The 19,971-nt window shown below is 45.9% G+C and overlaps 3 protein-coding genes across 5 annotated transcripts in view; 1 reads left to right on the plus strand and 2 right to left on the minus strand.

The window, feature by feature from the left end:
- The window catches only part of prickle1a (prickle homolog 1a), a 33,225-nt gene extending 23,583 nt beyond the window's left edge, over positions 1–9,642 (plus strand). For both annotated transcript variants that reach the window (XM_079500914.1, XM_079500913.1), the window contains exons 3-8: positions 2,146–2,259; positions 3,395–3,532; positions 4,600–4,803; positions 5,261–5,447; positions 6,182–7,066; positions 7,264–9,642. In XM_079500914.1, the coding sequence (XP_079357040.1) occupies positions 2,146–2,259; positions 3,395–3,532; positions 4,600–4,803; positions 5,261–5,447; positions 6,182–7,066; positions 7,264–8,192 (2,457 nt within the window). In that variant the 3' untranslated portion in view covers positions 8,193–9,642. The remainder of the gene's footprint in view (positions 1–2,145; positions 2,260–3,394; positions 3,533–4,599; positions 4,804–5,260; positions 5,448–6,181; positions 7,067–7,263) is intronic.
- A 156-nt stretch (positions 9,643–9,798) lies between these two features.
- LOC306922981 (uncharacterized protein) overlaps positions 9,799–19,971 on the minus strand; it is a 44,917-nt gene continuing 34,744 nt past the window's right edge. For both annotated transcript variants that reach the window (XM_079500912.1, XM_079500911.1), the window contains one exon: positions 9,799–10,921. In XM_079500912.1, coding sequence (XP_079357038.1) covers positions 10,706–10,921 — 216 coding nt within the window. In that variant the 3' untranslated portion in view covers positions 9,799–10,705. The remainder of the gene's footprint in view (positions 10,922–19,971) is intronic.
- LOC306923193 (Golgi-specific brefeldin A-resistance guanine nucleotide exchange factor 1-like) lies at positions 13,480–18,516 on the minus strand (the record flags this gene model as incomplete). Its single annotated transcript, XM_079501221.1, has 1 exon — positions 13,480–18,516. The coding sequence occupies one exon, from the start codon at positions 18,514–18,516 to the stop codon at positions 13,480–13,482; it is 5,037 nt and encodes a 1,678-aa protein (XP_079357347.1).

Consider the following 19,971-nt stretch of genomic DNA (forward strand, 5'->3'; position numbering starts at 1 on the left):
TCCCAACTACAAGCCTAGAGGAACGTATGGAAGAGGTGGCCAGCGTATTTCGTAAAAGTCTTGATCTTAAAAAGAAAAAAAAGAAAGAAAAAAGGTTTTTTGTTAGAGGGCAGATTTGTCGGGCTTTCTCCAACAGCCACTTAAAGGCAGGATGTGTGTATCTTTTATTTACACACTGCGGTGTGGTGAAGTCTGTTTGTGATTATCAGAAATCTGCCAGATGCCAGATGAGACCTCAGTGGACGGAGCCTGCTGTTGCCGGCAGTATAGGACTTTTTAACCACAAGTGTGACAAATAGCGACAAAAATAGTCAACCTACAAGCTTTACAACACAATGACGATGCAAAGAGCTGGGAGCTTGTAGACCAGATATCTTTCCTTAATGATCACCTGCTTTCTCCGAATTGTCACCTATTTTAGCCAAACCTTCGCCTATTATGACATGGCGAAGATAGGAACGACATGGTTAACATGCCCTCTCACGCATCCCCTACCCCCTTTTATCTGAAAACGAAAAGGAAGGGTTGGCAACATTTTTACTCCTTCGTCAGGATCTTAACAACCCTTGAGACCCTGACGAAGGCCCCGACTGAGTCCAATAAAAATGGCATCTGGAACTTTTTGTTTTCATGTTGTTTCTCCTGGGTCTGCACCTCGCAAGGACATATTTGGCATGCATCACTTTTTCCCTCTTTAGTATTCTTCTCTCTCTCTCATTCTGCCCTTCAATTTTCACTCCTTATCTCTCTATCCCTGACTCTCTTTCCTCCTCTCCTCTCCCTCTTTACCATGGTCCAACAACACACATGGAAGCAATGAGTGGATGATGGGTACGAGAAGGGGGTACCCAGCAACAGAGAGCCCTAAAGTCCCCAAATACGTAGTGCCCTTTTGTGTGGAAAGGTGTGGGTAAACTGTAGTGACTTTACTGCAGCCGTTGCCCTGAATGGACTATGCATGATGGGGTGATCATTACAGTGGGCTGTGGGTGAGAGCTGACCGTTTCCCCAGACAGCCCCAGGAGGGAAGCTGCATGAGGGGGCAATAGCAACATGGAAATGTGCATAATTTACGGTGGTGACAAAAGTTAGTTTGATTGTCAGGGTAAATTGAGGAGACCCCCCCCCCCCTTCACACACACACACACACACACACACACACACACACACACACACACACACACACACACACACACACACACACACACACACACACACACACACACACACACACACACACACACACACACACACACACACACACACACACACACACACAGCAGGAAATCTTCCCATATACAGAAGAAGCACATCCCCACCTCTTTATCCAGCCCACCATAATGACCCCCTCCCTCATAAAGTGAGCCCTCGGTTAGCCCCTCAGGGGTCCACAGAGATACTTCAAGACACCCAGCCCTTCCTTCTCCACTGTCCCACATGTAGCCCATTCGGACCTATAATAAAAGAGTATTCACATACTCATTTTGGATGGATCAATCTAGATTTAATAAAAAAAACACACAGATTTAATTAAAAAAATAAAATCACAGTACCGTATATACCACAGTAGCCTATATACGGGGGACTTTCTGGGGATTTCTGGTAGTAATAATTTCACCATGAAACAAAGCTCATTGGGGGTTTAAAAGCTCAAAGAAAAAAAAAGTGATTCCACTAGTCGTAGTCGATCTAGTTCTCACATACGTTGTGGACAGAGCTGATCCAGGACGTGTCTCATCACCCTTCCTCTCCTGGGAAAAGACAGGTTCACAAATCCTGGTTGGATTGTTGACTATCATGAGAATAATAGCATCGCTGCTGTTACCACAAGCAAACCTCGTTTCTCAAAACAAAACAGTTGAAGCCTTGCCCATGACAACTGTTTTGACTGTAGACCCTAAGAGCGTAGGGTCATGAAACATACCTACAGTATACAAGCGTACAACGTTCAGTTTAAGTAAAAACAAAAGCATCACTAAAACTCCAGTTCGTGTATCAGCAGCAGCAATAATGGATTTTGTTGACAGGCTTAAGAAACACACCCAGACTCAACTTTAAAGCTTATGGCCCATTTAGATCTCAATGCACTGCACTGTTCCAATGCCTAATGCTTTTCTTTCCTCCTTCATCTTGTGCTTCCTCCAGGTCCAGTTATATTTCTCCTGTCTGCCTGAGGACAAGGTTCCCTACGTCAACAGTCCAGGAGAGAAGTACAGAATCAAACAGCTTCTTTATCAACTGCCGCCGCATGATAATGAGGTACATATTCTGCGTTCACATGCACATTATCTAAACATAAATGCACGTCCAATCCATGCATTCATAATTATAAGTGCATGGCCGTGTGCGCAGACTGCGCACACGCGTGTCCCTGCGTAATTATATTCATGTTTGTGTGCATAATGCAATGATTTCTGAGTATCATAAAATTCCCCCCCAGCAGGCCCTCTAATTAAAGCCAGCGTTAGAACAAAGCATCCCAGCAGCCAGCGCCCATTTTCCCACCACGACCCCTGCTGCTGCTCCCTCCTTCATGTTGTTTGAGTAGCTGTGTCCGTCCTCTGCCTGCTAAGCCCACAGAGTTGTTAACAACCTTGCCGTACATTTCGCCCGCCGCCACCCATCGCACTCTGTGAGGCACTTGGCATTCACGTTGACGTCACACCCTGGGGGATTTTTTGTTCGGCAATTTTGCAGCCTTGTAGCGCGGGGGCACAATGTGACTTTTGACTTGATGATTTTATGATGTTTGCCGGGGGGGGGGGGGCTGCCCACCAGCAGGATTCCTGTCATAGTGGTGGGTTTTTATGGGGACGGCTCCGCGGGAGAGAGGGACGCAGGTTGAAAGGGTCTTTATGTGATGCCCACCACCACCGCAGTGGTAGCGAGCCGCATGCCTCAGCGTCCTTTGTATGCCCGTTCCCTTGATTTCACTCCAAACACAGGGCCTTATTTGTGTAAACGTCTGCTTTCCTCCTTGTTAAGGGTTTTGGGAGACATCAGTCCAAAAAGGGGCCGTTGTAAAAAATGAGGTTCTCAATCTAGAGGCTGTGGGCGGGGGTGTGAAGGCAGGGGGTAGGAAGGCCACGCGGGGGTCAACATGTTACCTTTGTTCCAAAACGTTCTGGTATGCACTCTGCCCTCTCCCATACTTAACTCACTTTATAACCTCTTTTGATGAGTGACAGTCATGGCTATTAGATCCACTGCCTGATATTTGCATTAGGGTAAAAGTCAAAGGGATATTCCAACCAAAATGTCATCTCAATGGACAACGGCCATAAAAGAATGTGTCAGTGTGAGGCCCCTTTTTAAAACACAAGAAGCTCTCATTTATTGGTGCGTGAATTAAACCTTTTGGTGACTAACCCTTCTGTACTTCTCCATACTGTAGGTGCGTTACTGCCAGTCCCTCAGTGAGGAGGAGAAGAAAGAGCTGCACATGTTCAGTGTTCAGAGGAAGAAGGAGGCCCTGGGGAGGGGAACACTCAAACTTCTGCCCCGCAATCTTCTCCACAGTGTCTGCGAGCATGTAAGCCCCGCCGCTCTTTCCTCAACATTACACAAGCGACACAGAACGTCAAAATGCCTAATACGAGTATTAGGCTTAATTTAGACACCTGAGTAGTACGACCAGTGGTGAACAAAGTACTCAACGGACCCTGTACTTGATTCAAAGTAATTTATAGCAAGGGGGGCTGAGGTGGGAGGGGGGACATGGCATACAAATGTTATTTAGCACATATAACACACACACATACTACAAAGACAGTTGTTGGATTTTAGTAGCCTACAAGCAGTGAGATGTTGTTTGGACTTTAAATAATAAAGACACAATAATTAATAATATAATAATACAGAAATGTACACACAGAGCCAGCACTGTGTACAACATTGTTGCACCACCGTGCAATAGAGTATGAATGAAGCTGAATTCAGAGGCGAGAGGTCAGCTGGGATGTAGACGTGTTCTATATAACCACAGTATGTAAAACATCTACTCTGCTTACAGAGCCCAGTATCAGCCATGCAAATAAAACAGATTTGCCACCAATGCATGCAGGCCTCTCTCTCTCTCTCTCTCTATTACTGTTGTGCAGTGGCTTGGGACAGTGTCTCTGTTTCAGTTTCATATTGTATGAATTACAACATCATTCAGCATGCCCAGGAGTAAACCTTCTCAAAACATAGCTGCACATCTGCAGCTCTCTGCTCCCCCTCCATTCGTCTTTGTCCAGCTGTTTTTGTTCCTCTCTAGTCTCTACAAATGGACAGCTTTAATAACATAAGCCCTGTCCTACAATGGTATCGATGGTGGACATACAGTTGGAAATCTACAAGTTCACTATGCATCACGATATTGGAAACTTCAATTCAAAACATTTCTGAATTTTCTTTGAACGATTTTCACATGCCCAAATTATGTACGACAGGTTGTATGGGTCTGATCACAAATAAGGATATAGGGCTCATATAGGGCTGAGTCTCAGCAGCCATAGCTGACTGGCATTCTACTTTCATCACGGTATGTTTTTTGCTGCCGTATTGTGTGTGCCACATTCTCATAATCATGCGCCATCTTACATTTGCATATTGCAGTGCGGTGAGAACATCAACGGGGGAGAAATGGCGGTGTTTGCATCCCGGGCCGGCACCAGGCTCTGCTGGCACCCAGCATGCTTTGCCTGCTCCACCTGCAGTGAGCTGCTGGTGGATCTGATTTACTTCTTCCAGGAAGGGAAGATCCACTGTGGAAGACACCATGCCGAGCTCCTCAAACCACGCTGCTCTGCCTGCGATGAGGTGAGACCTGGCAACATCTACTGTACTGCATGGGACTCATAGTGGGCCGTGACATAATCACAGGTGGTCCATGGGAAGATGTTTTAAAATATATTTAACGCACGCAGAATTATTTGTCAGAAAACAGGAGTCTTCCTGTTGAATGTTACTCCCTGATAAGTCATTGAACGACCATAATAAAAGATAGATGGCCTGGGCCATGGCTCAGTGGTCCAGGCACCTTGGCTGGCAATCCAGTCTGGCAGTGTGCCGCGGGTTCGACTCCCGATCCCGACGGCCTTTACTGCATGTCTTCCCCCCCTTCTCTCTCCCCATTTTTTCCTGTCAGCCTACTGTCTGTCCCTCCATAAAAAAATAAAATAAAGGCGAAAGCCACAAATAAAATAAAAAATAAAAATAAAAGTTAGATGAAACCATCTGAACGGGTATGTGTGTGTGTGTATGTGATCGTTTGCAGATAATCTTTTCTGACGAGTGCACGGAGGCCGAAGGCCGTCACTGGCACATGAAGCACTTTGCCTGTTTCGAATGCGAGACCATCCTGGGCGGCCAGCGTTACATCATGAAGGACGGCAGGCCGTACTGCTGCGGCTGCTTCGAGTCGCTCTACGCAGAGTACTGCGAGGCATGTGGAGAACACATAGGTAAGACCAGTGGCTCTCAATCTTTGTTAACACAATCCATCCCAGCCCTCTAGGGGAAAAAGTGGCGCCAGTGCCAGAAGAATGCGTGAAAAACCAAAGAAGAAGGGCTCCCTGACTAACCACGTGGTGTAGCCCAATTGTCATTGTTGTTGCTCATGGAGGGGCAGCACCGGCCGGCGGTAGCATCAGCGTTAGCTTAGCTTGTTTTCTAAGATCCTAAACACCCCAGATGGTCTCATTTTGAGCACAAAAAGGACAAATAAGCACGCGCGTGCACGTCGGATCCGTATGTAGGCTGTCTAACATGTGAGTAAAAGCAAGAAAATTATAAAATAAATAAATAATATATATATATATATATATATATATATATATATTGTAATAATATTTTTAATTAGTAGATTAAATTAAATTAAAGAAAGACGAGTTCCCTCGTTCTGGCAAAGGCGGTGTTAAGGACCCCTGAATCGACCTACCGTATTAGCCCACAGACCGCCCTCCAGGGACGCCCATGATTCTCAATCATTTAAATTTTAAAGGACCCGCAATTTGATGTGCATCATGCCATGGACCTGCCATTTCATATACTTTTGATCACTGGGACCCTCCTAATCTACACTGTAGTATCATCAGTCTTAATTTAACTCTACGAGTGTAGAAATGGACAAATGGTTGTTTACTAGAAACGTTCATTAAGAATATGTATTTAACACCATGATGTTGTTTTGCTCCAGGTGTGGACCATGCCCAGATGACCTATGATGGCCTCCACTGGCACGCCACAGAGAGCTGTTTCAGATGTGCCCATTGCAAGAGCTCCCTGCTGGGCTGTCCCTTCCTGCCGCGCCAGGGCCGCATCTACTGCTCCAAGACCTGCAGCCTGGGAGAGGACGTCCACGCCTCCGACTCCTCCGACTCTGCCTTCAAGTCGGCGCGCTCCCGCGAGTCCCGCCGCAGCGTGCGCATGGGCAAGAGCAGCCGCTCGGCCGACCAGTGCCGCCAGTCGCTCCTCTTCTCGCCCTCCGTCAACTACAAGTCCCTCGGCTTCAGCGGGAACGCCGACGACACTCTGACCAACAAGCTGGCCCACATGGGCCTGTCCGACGAGCGCTTCTGGAGGGGCCGCGGCGAGGAGACTGAGGCCCCCGAGGACCGGGAGGAGGAGTGGGCCGAGCACGAGGACTACATGACCCAGCTTCTGCTCAAGTTCGGCGAGCACGGCGTCTTCCAACAGGCCGACGACACCCGACCCGCCGACCTCTGGATATCCGAGACGGACGTCAAGATGAAGCAGGATTCTACCAAGGCTGGGGGAAGTGGGAGTGGAGGAGGGGGAGGGAGGGGAAGCCAGAGTCTGGCCAGTAAGAAGTACCAGGCGGACATGTACTGGGCTCAGTCTCAGGACGGGCTTGGGGACTCTGCCTACGGCAGCCACCCGGGGCCTGCCAGCAGCAGAAAGATCCAGGAGTTGGAGCTGGAGCACGGGGCGGGAGTGGGCTTCCAGGGAGAGGGGCAGCAGTGGTACAGCGACTCCCTGGAGTGCATCGCAGGCGAGCTCAAGAATACGGATCAGAGCGTCCGAGATTCCATGGATTCCCTGGCTCTCTCCAATATCACTGGTGGGTAACAAACAATAACATCAGACTAAAGTGATTTCAATAGTAAAAAAAAAAAAATGGTAGATGAAAATGGTCTGACAATAAAGCTCCAGACATGTACTTATTTCAATTACAGATCTACAGCAGATCTATGATATATCTTCCATAGAAGTCGTCGTGCAAACTGTACCTCATTGTCACTGTCATTACTTTCTCAGGGGCCTCGGTCGATGGGGACAGTAAAGATGGGCCGTTCATGTACTCCCTGCAAAACCTCCAGGAGCTGGAGACGGAGGACTGTGAGAAGACCAGCAACATGGGAACCCTCAACTCTTCCATGCTACACAGAAGTGCCAACTCCCTGAAGAGCCTCATATCTGAGCAGGAAGAGGAGGTGGAGGAGAATGTCCCAGAGGAAGAGGAGGTTCCTCTCCCCGAGGAGAGATCCAAACCCCCTCATCTCCCATCACTGAGGAGGACCCGTTCGCAGTCCAGGCCACAGCAGGTCAAGTTCTCCGACGACGTGGTGGACAACAGTGGTGGTGGTGGTGGTGGTTACGGCGATCTGCTGGTGCGCCAGCCCCCGATGAGCGAACGGACTCGGCGGAGGGTGTATAACTTCGAAGACCAAGAGCAGGACGTTCACTCTGGACGCCAGCATCACCACCATCACCACCGGAAGCGCAGCAGCCGCAAGTCTCGCTCAGATAATGCTCTTCACCTTGTGCCCAAAGAGAGGGCGACCCGCATGTACCACAGGGAGGACCACAGAGGCCACGGCAACGCCCCTGGTGCCAAGGGACCGCAGCAGCAGCAGCAGCAGCAGGCCTTCTACGGCCAACCGCTCCCCCATGGACACCCTAACTCCCGCACAGCCGCAGGCTACGGTCTCCAGGGCCCGGCCATGGACAGGTTTCTTGAGCTGTGCGAGGACGATGACTGGTGCTCCACTTGTTCCTCCTCCTCCTCTGACTCAGAGGAGGAAGGCTTCTTCCTGGGTCAGCCCATCCCCCAGCCCAGGTCCCATAGACACTACTACACAGATGACCTGCCCAGCCCCTTGGCAGGAATCCCCTCTGCCTATAGCCCACGGACTAAATCCAAAAAGAAGAAAGGTCACAAGGGGAAGAACTGCATCATTTCATAAGACACTCGATCCCTTTTTAAAGCCTTATAATTTATACTCTGTCGTACGACGGTGACACTTACCGGAAAGAACTGGTCGTCAAGCTCGGAAGTTCGGTTATTTTCGGCACGCGAGTATGAATTAAGCTTAAATCCGTTTTGTATAATGCTCTGGGACAGCTTCTCTGATTCCAGAAGCCACTGTTTGTATTACCAAAACACCCCGCTTGCTAATAAATGCATCAACTCCTGCCAGTTGGAAGTACTGTACATGCCAACACAGCACTCAATTTAACCACATAAACCCTGGCCTCCCTATTTTGGGTGAGTCATTATAGACAAACAATTCTAATTGTTTTTTGAAAATTGTAGAAATGTTTTCAAAAATGTTAAGTTTTCCGAAGTAGCTATAAAGTATATAGGGGCTTAAAGGGACACTTCACCCCTTTTGCAACCGGATCTTATTTTAATGATAAGAAATACTTTCCTGGGCTTTTTATGTGGGTAATATGTGTTTTTAGATATTTTATTATTTCAAAATGTTCATGTCGTCATGGACACTTAATTGGAAATACTGAAATATCTAAAAACACACATTACCCACATAAAACCCCCAGGAAAGTGTTTCTTGTCTCATAAACATCATTAAAATAAAGTGTCCCTTTAAGTGGTGGTTAACAACCCATTGTCAGGAGAAGATAAATGCTTTTTTTCTGATTCGGCATCATGTATATGTGCTTCTCTAAAGTTACAAAATACCAATGTACTGTAGTAGCAAATACCATAATTCAGAGTAAAACCTATTTATGAAGCATAATTTAGATAGTTATTTAACATTTGCAGATATTACTGTATATATTGTAGAGTTCAAAAAAACCAAATGGTTATTTTTATACCCCTCCCGAGGAACGCCATGGACATGAAACTGTTGGCAGTTGTTTACATAACCTTTAATTTCACCAGGGTGCTAAATATTAAATGATTTATAGTTTGACCTGGGCTTTTTTATTTGTTTCTTGGTTAAAGGTTTCTGCAGTCCTAACAGAAAAGGAACAGTGTATGCATTAAGCCCCATTTATACTACCGTCATACTGCTGTGTCACAGACTGACAACAGCAAATCTACAAATTCACAGCACATCTGCGCCCGGTTGTGAGCTTATAGATCTGTTTTAGGTTTGCGACGCCATTCGTACGATGGAGAATAAATTAAGCATTATTACAGCACCTGGTTGAGCGGGCTTATTTATAGGTCATGTTTTATTGTAAACTAATCATTGTAATCTGTATAAATGTACAAACTGGAATATAAGGCTCAGATTGATAATTGTAATAAAAAAAGATATAATGATGTGCCGTTTGTTTCTTTCTCTCTAAAGGAATTTCACTCATTTCAATAAATCATTTTTATTAACAAAATGTAAGAACATTTAAACAGACAAAAATAAAACCAATGAAATTTATATATAAAATAGATGTAAAGCATTCAAAATCCCTGTGTTAGACAGTATTACTGGTGCTTATAAGATGCATATAATTATGCAGATACTGATGTGCGCTGGACTTCTCTTTGTACCACCACAATTCTCAAACCATCTCTGATCATATGACTACATGAGATTAACCATCTTTTTGGAATTCTGTGATAACTGTTGAATCTTTCAACTTGATTATGTGGGTTTATAATGATAAAAACTAAAAAAAACAACACCCACTTGGCAATATCATGCAACTGTCAAAAATGTAGATTACAGCTTTACATTTGAGCTGTTGAAATGTTTGAGTTTATTTAATACAGTAACTATTGTAATTCTCCTCCCAAAACCCTGTAATATAATTGAATCTTAAACTCAATCAATAAATCAATTAATTCAAGTGGAATGGAATAAGACAATATTGAAGGATAGTGGTGAGCGCAGAAATACTATCTTGAAACATGTGAAATGTCTGTTGTTAACACTAAGCACAATAACTACAGTATGACGGTGACTATAAATACGGTATGTCATTGTTTGGATGTTTCCCATGTTTGGACATCTGGGATGCAATCAGTCTCACTCGCCCTCGGAATCAGTGACAGTTTTGTTATTATAAATGGAGAGGAGGAGATAAATGGCTAACGCTAGCTGTAGTAGGCTAGTTGGCATTACCTCAGGTAAGCCTGCAACAATCTCGCCCCATTGTAATTAATATACTATTGCATGTGTAGTTCAGCACCACAGAGGCAGAGCTCTTTCGCTCTCTGCCTCTGACAGTGTGTGGGTTCTGACTGTGTTTGGTGCCACTGTTCAGCGTTTACAGAACGTTATCACTCATCAGTTTCCACCACCCAACGGTGTTACTCACCGAAGAGAAGGAGAACAGATCTTTTTCAGCAAGATGACATTGTAAGCTAAGCTTTTATTCCCAGCTGTGTGGCCTGGTCCAGTCTCTGCTTAATACAGAGATGATCTCAGATGGTTGTGTGGCCTGGTCCAGTCTCTGCTTAATACAGAGATGATCTCAGATGGTTGTGTGGCCTGGTCCAGTCTATGCTTTATACAGAGATGACCTCAGACGGCTCCATGGCCTGGTCAAGCTCCATAGCCTGGTCCAGCTCCTTGATGAAGTGACTGAGGTCATCTAGACATCGCTGCTTTATCTCCAGAAGGTTCTCTTTCAGCGGGGCCGTCAGCATCTGCTCCAAAGTCGGCTCCTTGTCTGCCAACATCTTCACCACCGTGCCAAACGTCTCGCAGTCCTGCCTGTACAGCTGTACAATGCAAGAGGCAAAATAAATAAATACAAGGTTACCCACATAACGTAACATTAATCAAGATAAATTGAAACTCACATATCCATGCAAAAAATTAAGGAAGTTTTACCCCCTATTGGCCCGAATACAAGACTACGTTTTTTTCCAATGCAAATAGTCGTGTTATAATCGGGGACTAGACTATTGACATTCAATGTTATTTTTCCACAAATGACTCTATATCATTAGATATATTAGACTATAATCAGAGTCGTCTTATATTCGGGACAATACGGTATATTAAATTTATTTTTACAGCATGGCTTTTGAAAGTGGTAACTGTCTATAAGAGGGTCTCTGTGTCTGTCTGGAGCTAATCTCACTGTACACCGTCACTAGGCTAGTCAGTGGGGTTCGGATTGAATTTGGACACATGATGTAATCGGCTGGACTCTACCAAGAATCATTAGAATTCAAATCCAAATATGCAATATAAAAATCACACCCGTGTCATCCAATAAAAAAATGTATATACTTCTTCAGGAATTAATTTATCAACTTATATTATATTCTTATTGTGATACAAAGTTTAACAAAGCTCATCTTTTCACCATGATCATGTAAGAACAGAACAGAATTTATGTTATATATATATATATAAGCCCCGAGCAGAATGAAAACAGTTGCACTGTGTTTAGAAAAGCCGATTTGCTCGTCCACATATGACGTAAATCAAGAAATTCCTTGCAGATGATTATTTTCTAAGTATCAGAGTATGGAAGCGCTCGTTATCAGTAAAGCAACCCCCTGCTGCCTGCTGCACATTCAAAACAGGTGGTACACATGGGCCGTTGAGTGATATTCAACGAGTGCTTCCAAACCCCAACACTTAGAAAAAAATCACACCCGTGTGAACTGAGTGGTGCAAGGTCTTATATAGCCTGATCAGCTGTGGTCTGACGTAATGTCAGTGACCATAGTAACCATGCTCATTTATTTGGGTCCCACGTACAGGTACACACACGTACAGGTACACACATACATAGACACAGACAAAGCTGGTTATTGGAGTGGTTTGCACCACTCAAAAAATCACATGCAAGGAATTTCTTGACATGAAGTAGCTCATAAAATGTCTACGGTGTAATATTACGAAACAAACACTTTACAGATTGAAAGAGGATAATTCAAGCTTTCCCTACAGCTGCAATGTTTTTGTGATTTTGACATTTAATATAATTAAATAGGACCGTTAACCGTTGACGTAAATGTTTTATTCCCTATAATCGGGGGCTTAATGTAGCAAAATGTAGCAACCTTTAGCTTGTTTGGCTAACGGCCGATGTAATTACCTAAAACCGGCCGAAATCATCGCGTGCACACTCTCAAATATGCAATATTTGGGGCTTGATTAGAGCTTAATTTGACTTAGTTATTAAAATAAACGATGATAGCTCAGCATCCCGGACATCTGACTGTGTAACACAGTGGAGAAAACTAGCGGATGTTGTGATCACGTGGACAGGAAATGACATCGCCAGATTTGCTCTATTTGGTCAAAATCGGCATAATGGTGAAGTTACCACCACCATCAGGACTGGGTATAATACTATAGGGTTACGGTGTTAGAATGAGATATAGTGTGTATGTCACGGATTTTTCTATTGGCATTAAAATGACGAATTAAACATATGAATAGTGCAGGTAGAAGGCACAATCCACTGTTAATTAGGGTGGCCATAAGAGGGTTAATGTTTGTTTAGAGTAGTAGTAATGGCCTATTCAAAAGCTTTCTAAAAAATAGCCAATTCAAAACATTCCAAGACTAAAAAAGGTAGTAGTTTTCAGGGAACAGATTTCCTCAACTTGTATCCTGGCAATTTCACATAGGAGTGTGGTGTGGGACAATTTTGACAAAACAGATGAAACATTTAAGGAAAAAAAAGAATCATGCAGTACAAAATATGCAGTGTAAAATATGTATACACGTTAAAACACGTGATGCAATTTTCAGCAAATATTAAATCAAGCTTCACGGATTTCGTGTCACCTACGGCAGCGGAAAAAAAGCAGTGTATGAAATGGCCAATGTGTTACAGCATAAGATTGTGAAAACGCCTAGTGGCAACGCTTCTAATATGAGGACCCCAATTATGAGGACATCACCCCAGTGTGTCTGATGTCAGTGCCAAGAAGAGTCGGATAGGAAAGAACACATCCTTCCCCCGGCAGCAGTAAAAACAAAGTCTCCATTCAGATTCAGAGTTCAGACTGGACAAACTCCATAACTAAAGTATTGAGGGGTTTACACATACTACAGCTACACAGACCATATGTAGCCCTATGCAGTCGTGAATGGTGCAGTATTTCAGCACATGATCTTAAAGTGAGCTGTGCTACCCCCTCCTTGTTCTTTCAACAACTGTATAATGATGATAACAACTAATTATAATAACTACCATATAAACACACAATTAGACACAAATAGCCTACTAAGGAACTACTACTTATAACAGATTTTGAAGTAGTGATCTTACAGAAAAACCATGCCCAAAGTTGCGTATCATAAGTGGCAACTATGAGAGTGGTGCGCTGGGGAATATCCCTGCCGTGTCCATTACCAGCAACATGTTCTTCAATGACTCTGGAATGGACTCTAACAGTAGGTCGCTGGAACTAGGATGCATGTACTTGACCATGAAGTCCAGGATGGTGAGCCACAGGTTAGCAAAGTTGGGCAGGGACAACAAGGGTGACAGATGCCGCAGGAACACCTTTGACAGGAGGGTACACGCTCTCATTCTGGTCTCCTCCATTCCGCCAACATCAGCTGGGCTAATGTTGTCAAGGAGCTTAGTCAGCAGGGGGAACAGCACCTCGTTGAAGCAGGATTCCCATTGGGTAGCGTCTAGCATCTGCAGATCATGCAGCAGGGCTCTCTCAAGGTAGTTGAGAGCTTGCATACGGACCTGACATCTAGAATCACAGCACAGCCAGACAATGCCTTGCAGCAGTGGACACCAGCACCTGGTCCATAAGGTTTGGGAGTCTGGCTTGATCTTTTGGATTTCAGATCTGCCTGCAGATTCATGGTGGCAATGTTCCTCTGCCCGGGAGCTGTAGATACTAGCAGCACGAGTGTGCAGCGTGTGCATCAGGTCTAACAGTTGTAATGACACCGTGTGGTAGCCGGCTGGTTCCTCATCATCACTGTGGGAGCGCGAAGAACACTGGCTGGGGGCACGGCTGCCACCCCACAGCGTGCCTCCACAATCCTTCTCCCACCAACCAGCTTTTTTCCTGAGAGCTTTGGAAGAGTTCTGTCTCTTCTTGTCATTGTCATGGTAACCTCCATTACGGCTGGCTTCCACAAACATGCGGACAGCCTTGACACAAAGCTCGAAGTTATCAGGGGTGATGTGGGCAGCGTCATGGACAATAAAGGACAGTGTCTCCACACACTTCATGAAGGATTTTATGTCGTGCTGACCCAGCTCCTGATCTAGTGTTAGACTGTACTGATTGACCAGTGGATGGCTCATGAGAACCTTGGTGCTCGCTGCTTGGCCTTGGCCCGTAGCGATGTCAAGGACATCTTTAGAAACAACCAGACACCCACTGCTCTCGACATCCATGTCAGTAGTAGAGTGAGAGATTCTGGAATGGCTGTGCTCGGAATCAGAGGAACAGCCACGGTCCGGAGCCTTCAGACTCACTTCACAGGAGTGGTGGGATGACAACTCACCATCTGACTGAGCACATATATGATTGTCTGTAGTGGTGGAGGTCAGCTGGGAGGAGGCTAGAGGTTTGACCCCAGCTCCAATACACTCCAGCAAGGAGAACAGAGTGTACCAGTCATCTGTACAGTGGATGCTGGCAGCATTGGTCTTGAGAAGTTCGTGAAGGCCATAGGCCACCTCCCGTCTCACCCGTGACAGGACATGGGGCTTCATCATCAGCAGGAGACGCAGTGAAAGGAGCACCTGAGACCTGATGTCTTCTTGTCGTAGCAGACAAGTGGCCAGTCTAAGCAGTCCCACCACAGCCCTCTCTACCAGGAAACAGCTCTTGTTAGCACGGACGCAGAGGTGGCAGAGGTGATCCTGCACGGTCTTCCATATACACAACACGCGGTCCCTGTTCTCCAGAACGACGCGTAGCAGCATCTCCAGGCAGAAGGCAGCATCCTCTTCATCATAGTGCTCATCAGGGCTGACTGAGATCAGAGCCTTCACCAGTTCCTGTAGTGACTCCACCTGTAGGCCTTTACTTTCTGTGATCAACGTCTCTGGGTCACATTGCCTGATGCAGAGGATGGCGGCTTGCGTGGCTTCCAGATCCTCTGTGGAGGGTCCTGTCTGACCAGACTGCTCCGCTCCACTCAGAGTCAGCCAGTTGACAAAACTCAGCACTGCGGATTGACTGTGGTGCGAGGGCATTTCCTCTCTCTTCAGAGAAACCTTTCCATTTGGCGCCACAAAATCTTCTGCCTCAACCATGGCTTTGGGCAGCAGCTCAGCTCTGAAGAGCTGCAGCATGCAGTCAATGATGGTTTTCCATCCGTGCCTGAGAACCCCACCATAGAGACGGACCAGGTGGAACACAGTCTTTGCTGCTAACTGGGCCTTTCCATTACTTCCAAACACTGACAGTGGGTTCTCCACAGACCACTCACTGCAGAAAGTAGTGAACTTGCAGAGGGCGATGATCAGACTGTCAAACACATCGCTGAAGCCATAGTGAGCAGATATCACGGCACATTTCTTGAAACCATCGACAGACTTCTGGATAATGGTGTCATCCAAGCTCTTGTCGAAGACATGGTAAAGGGCAGCGATGGTGGGGCCCCAGGCCACAGTGAACAGGTCATGGTCATAGCTGCTGACTGGGACATGGAGGAAAATGCCCTCCGGTGTGGCACTGCGGTGGAGGAGCACGCGCCACACATAGTTGTCCTTCACCAGGCCAGTCTGCTCATCCGGCATCACAATCTCTTCATTCTTGATAGCATAGTAGATGTCTTCCAACATGTCTTGGTCAAAATCCTTGTTCCCATTCACTCCCTTCAGATTGTTCTTAAATTGCTCTACCGTCATGGGAATGTGCTGCTTGCGGACGTTGTGGTTGTGCTGATCAGTGTTCAGCATGATAACAGCATATGCTAGGGTGAAACCAGCATCGTTTGTCATGAAGAGAGAACCATTCACTTTATGCCAGTTGTCAGTGAAGGTTTCCAGAAGCCCGTGGATTAATGGAGCCTCTCCCGGCAGCCTGAAGGCTTCCAAATAGAGACGCAGTGCCTCATCAATACGCAGCCCTTGGAAGGCAAATGTGCTGACAAAGCTGACCAGAAGGTCCTTGTTCTCACGGTCACTGATGAACTCCCCGATCATCTTCTTGTCGAGTCGTAGGTTCTCTCGAAGCCACAGGGCCACCTGGTTATTGTCCATGGGATTATGGAGGAGGCCTTTCTCCTGCAGAAACTGGATACCCATTTTAGGTTTCTGGTTAAACTGCTCTGTCCCAGAGATCAGCAAATTCTTCTTGATTTTAATGTTGTTCAACTCTTGTGAATCTGGGAGACATGAAGAGAATCTTTGAGGTTTTGTCAGTGCTTTCTTTCCAGTAGTATCAGTCTCTTCCTGGTCCTGTCTGCCCAGTCTCATCTTCTCATCATCCATCAAGTGTCTACTGGTTGGCGGACACAATACAGCACTCCCAGCTTCTGGAGCATTCTGCCAGTTGGCATTGTACCCCAATACAGTAGTGTCTGTTGCTGTATATTTGGTGTTATGAGTTAAACCCTCCCATTCTGCGAGTGCTACTTCTGATTGGTCCTGCAGAATGGTACTGTTGAGCACCTTGGTTTGGCAGTGGGCTTCAAGGCTGTCAATCACAATCAGCAGAGCCTCTAGAGAGAGGTGGTGTGTGGTATAGAGCTGCCCAGACACTGGAAAGGCATTCTTAGATAGCATATTGATGAGGTCCTCAAACAGGTTGGAACAGTAGAAGTCACAGTCATAGTTAATGTAGAGCTCCGTCACAAAGTTGGGGATCCTCCACAGCTGCAACAGGGCCTCCAGTGCCATCTCCTTCATCTCATAAGGCGTCTTTATGTCCTCTGACATTATGATGTCCATCAGCTTCTTCAGGTACATCTCAAGCTGAAATTTGAGATGTACTCTCATGCCCTCAAAAAGCAGGAAGCAAACACGCAATGAGGCAGGATACAGGTTCATGCGCTCCACGCTCAGCATCTGGAAGAGGTGTCTGCAGAGCTCATCTTTGACCGGTCCTCGGAATGACTGGTAGTTGGCGATGTGTGCAGACTCCAAGGCCACAGTCAGCAGCTGTAGGCCTATGTCTATCATGGTGGGCGTGTTGTGGCGGTCGTGGGGGTTAGTCAGTGAAATGAGGAAGCTGAAGACCTCCCACAGGCACGGTAAGCCGTATGGCACGAGGGATGCTCCATCCCTGGGATTCATGTAGTCCATGTCATGTACAGAACTGCTGTCCGACTGCTCTGTGACAGACTCTCTGTCCTCCCGGACTTCAGGGATAGATTCTACTGATGCTGAACGGACATGTTCCACCTGCTTGCCCTTAGACTGTGCCTTGAGCCTGGTGGTCGAGCTGCTCTGTTCCAGGTCCATCGGGTCTTCCCTGGATGTGTCCCTGGAGCATGTGTCCAGGTCACTCTCTGTAGTGGAGGGACAGGAGATAGAGGAGCCAGCGCTGTCTGAGCGCCATCTCCAGGTGGGAGATGGCGTGGAGGAGCCTTGGTATATTAATGGAACCCCATCAGAGAGGTGGTTGTTGCGGAGAAATGTGGGTTGAGTTTGCTCCATCTGACATGCGGGGTATTTCACCGTGTGATGAGGAACCCACAGTAAGCGTCTGTACTTCTTCCCCTTGGATGACTCGCTCATCCAAGCGGAACGGAACTTCATGTTGGCACCCACAAAACTCTTGGTCTCCTCTTTGAACTGGGGTAGTCTGGAGAACAGTAGTTGGACCATGTCCACCAGTGTGTGCTCCGCGGACTTCCTCAAGAGCCGGCTGAGACGCATCTCAAAACAGATGCGTAAACAAGACCGCATGATCCCACAAACTGACTCATTGGTCAGGTGGACTCCAACTGGCGTCAGCAGTAATGTCCCGAGGACCTGTAAGATTTTCATAAGGACTACTTCATCGCTGGCTGAATCTGTTCCATGAAACCTGGCACGTGTGACAGCGTCCGCCATGTTCTCAATGGCCTCTGCCGCTGCCTCATGGTTGACGTCTATAAGTCCATAGGACATAAACTTGTTGACAGAGGTGAGGGCGAGGCCTGCAATGGGTCCAGTGGTATCCGCCAACCGCAACACTTCCAGGAAGGGTCTCAGGAACACGTTGGGCTCCACATCAGACAACCCTTTTATGTTGTTGAGTATCTCTTGGAGTTTCCTGAAACTATTAAGTAATGGGTCCTGTTCTTCACCCGATGGAGTGTGGGTATTCCCTCTAGAGGTTCTCTTGATGGCACCAACTACTGCATTAATCTCACCTTTGACAACGTAGATGTTCTTTTCCACACTCCTGCTTCCTGTGCATGTTGTGAGCACCATTTCCAAAATGGCGGCAGATAATGCTAAGCTAGCGTGACAGCTAGAAAATAGCAGATCAATCAGTGAATAAAGACCAATGTTCAATTCACAATGTTAGATTAGTTCTCAGACATCCTGGTTCATGGAATCAACTGGCTTCAAACACTGCTGATTCAATAACTCACAAAATGATCCAAATATGTGAGAGCAAATTCATCAAATACATGAACCAGCTGCGCTGTGAATCCGGGATTGGTAAGCAAAGCAAGTACTTGGAGGCCACTCATTGATGTCAGTCATCTGTGATGTCAGTATTATGTCAGTGCTTCTCTCCTTATTTGGGCAAATCTGTTCAAACAACAAAACTTTAACACACAGACTAGGCTGATGCCCGTTAGAAGGGAAGGGCTTTTTGAAGCAAAGGGCTTTTTGAAGCAAAAGGTGTCCAGTGTGAGTTGTGGATAAAAATAATCTCTATCCTGTAACGAGAGTCCAGACTCCACTCGCATGAATGGAAATGCGATTTCAAGGGGAGTGGTTACCCAGATACCCCGGCCAAAAAATTATTTTACGTCGCTATTTTAATGTCCGAAAAAGTGGATCGAGCAAATCATAAAATGTCTAGCACATTCCCGAATTTCGTGGAAAACAACAGTACAGAACTGTCAAAACTGCTAAAAATGTCAGAATCCGTACGGAAAAAATAAGGGGTCTACAACCTTTGGGCTTGACCGCTGATAATTTAAGCATTTTTCAATAATTTTAATATTATTCCAAATATGAATTCAATGTATCACAATTATGCTGAATATGATTTGCTGTAAAGCGGGTTATGGCTTTGAAAATTAAATGCCAAACAGGTTTTCCATTTCAATATGATCATAAAATGGAGCATTTTAATCTTTAATACGTGGGAAATGATAATGCTATATGTGGTGGAGTGTCATCTTCATTTTCAAGTTCACATAGGCTAATTTTAGTCACCAAAATACGGCACCGCAACTAAAGTAAATATTGCAGCCTTTGCAATACACATATTATGCCTCTCTCATATAACGCAATATAAATATATTGTTCAGTCGTAGAAAATGCATGTTACCATCAAGAGCCCAGAGAGGTCAAAGTGATCACTTAATTTCCAAACGCCCTTCAAGACTCGCTCTCATTCCAACACTTAAATGTGAACTTTGCGAACTCACTCCTGGCAAGTAGGTGTATTTCCATTAAACAGGTGTGAGTGTGTGTGCGAGCCCATGCAAGTGTGCGTTTGTCTGAAAAGAAAAGGGGAGAGAAAAGGGAGCCAAGGTGTCAGAGTATGTTAGCAGGGACCGCAAAGTTCTTTCACACCATAATGTAACAAGCTCTGAGGTCCCGCTTAGGTTTTACTGCTTGGCAGAAACGGCTGTTAACCCCTTTATTAGTGTCCCAGGTGCAAGCTCACTAGGCCTTTATCACCTGGGGCCAGCAAGGCCCCCT

This window comes from Electrona antarctica, assembly GCF_951216825.1.
Source record: "Electrona antarctica genome assembly, chromosome: 5".
Lineage (NCBI taxonomy): Eukaryota > Metazoa > Chordata > Actinopteri > Myctophiformes > Myctophidae > Electrona > Electrona antarctica.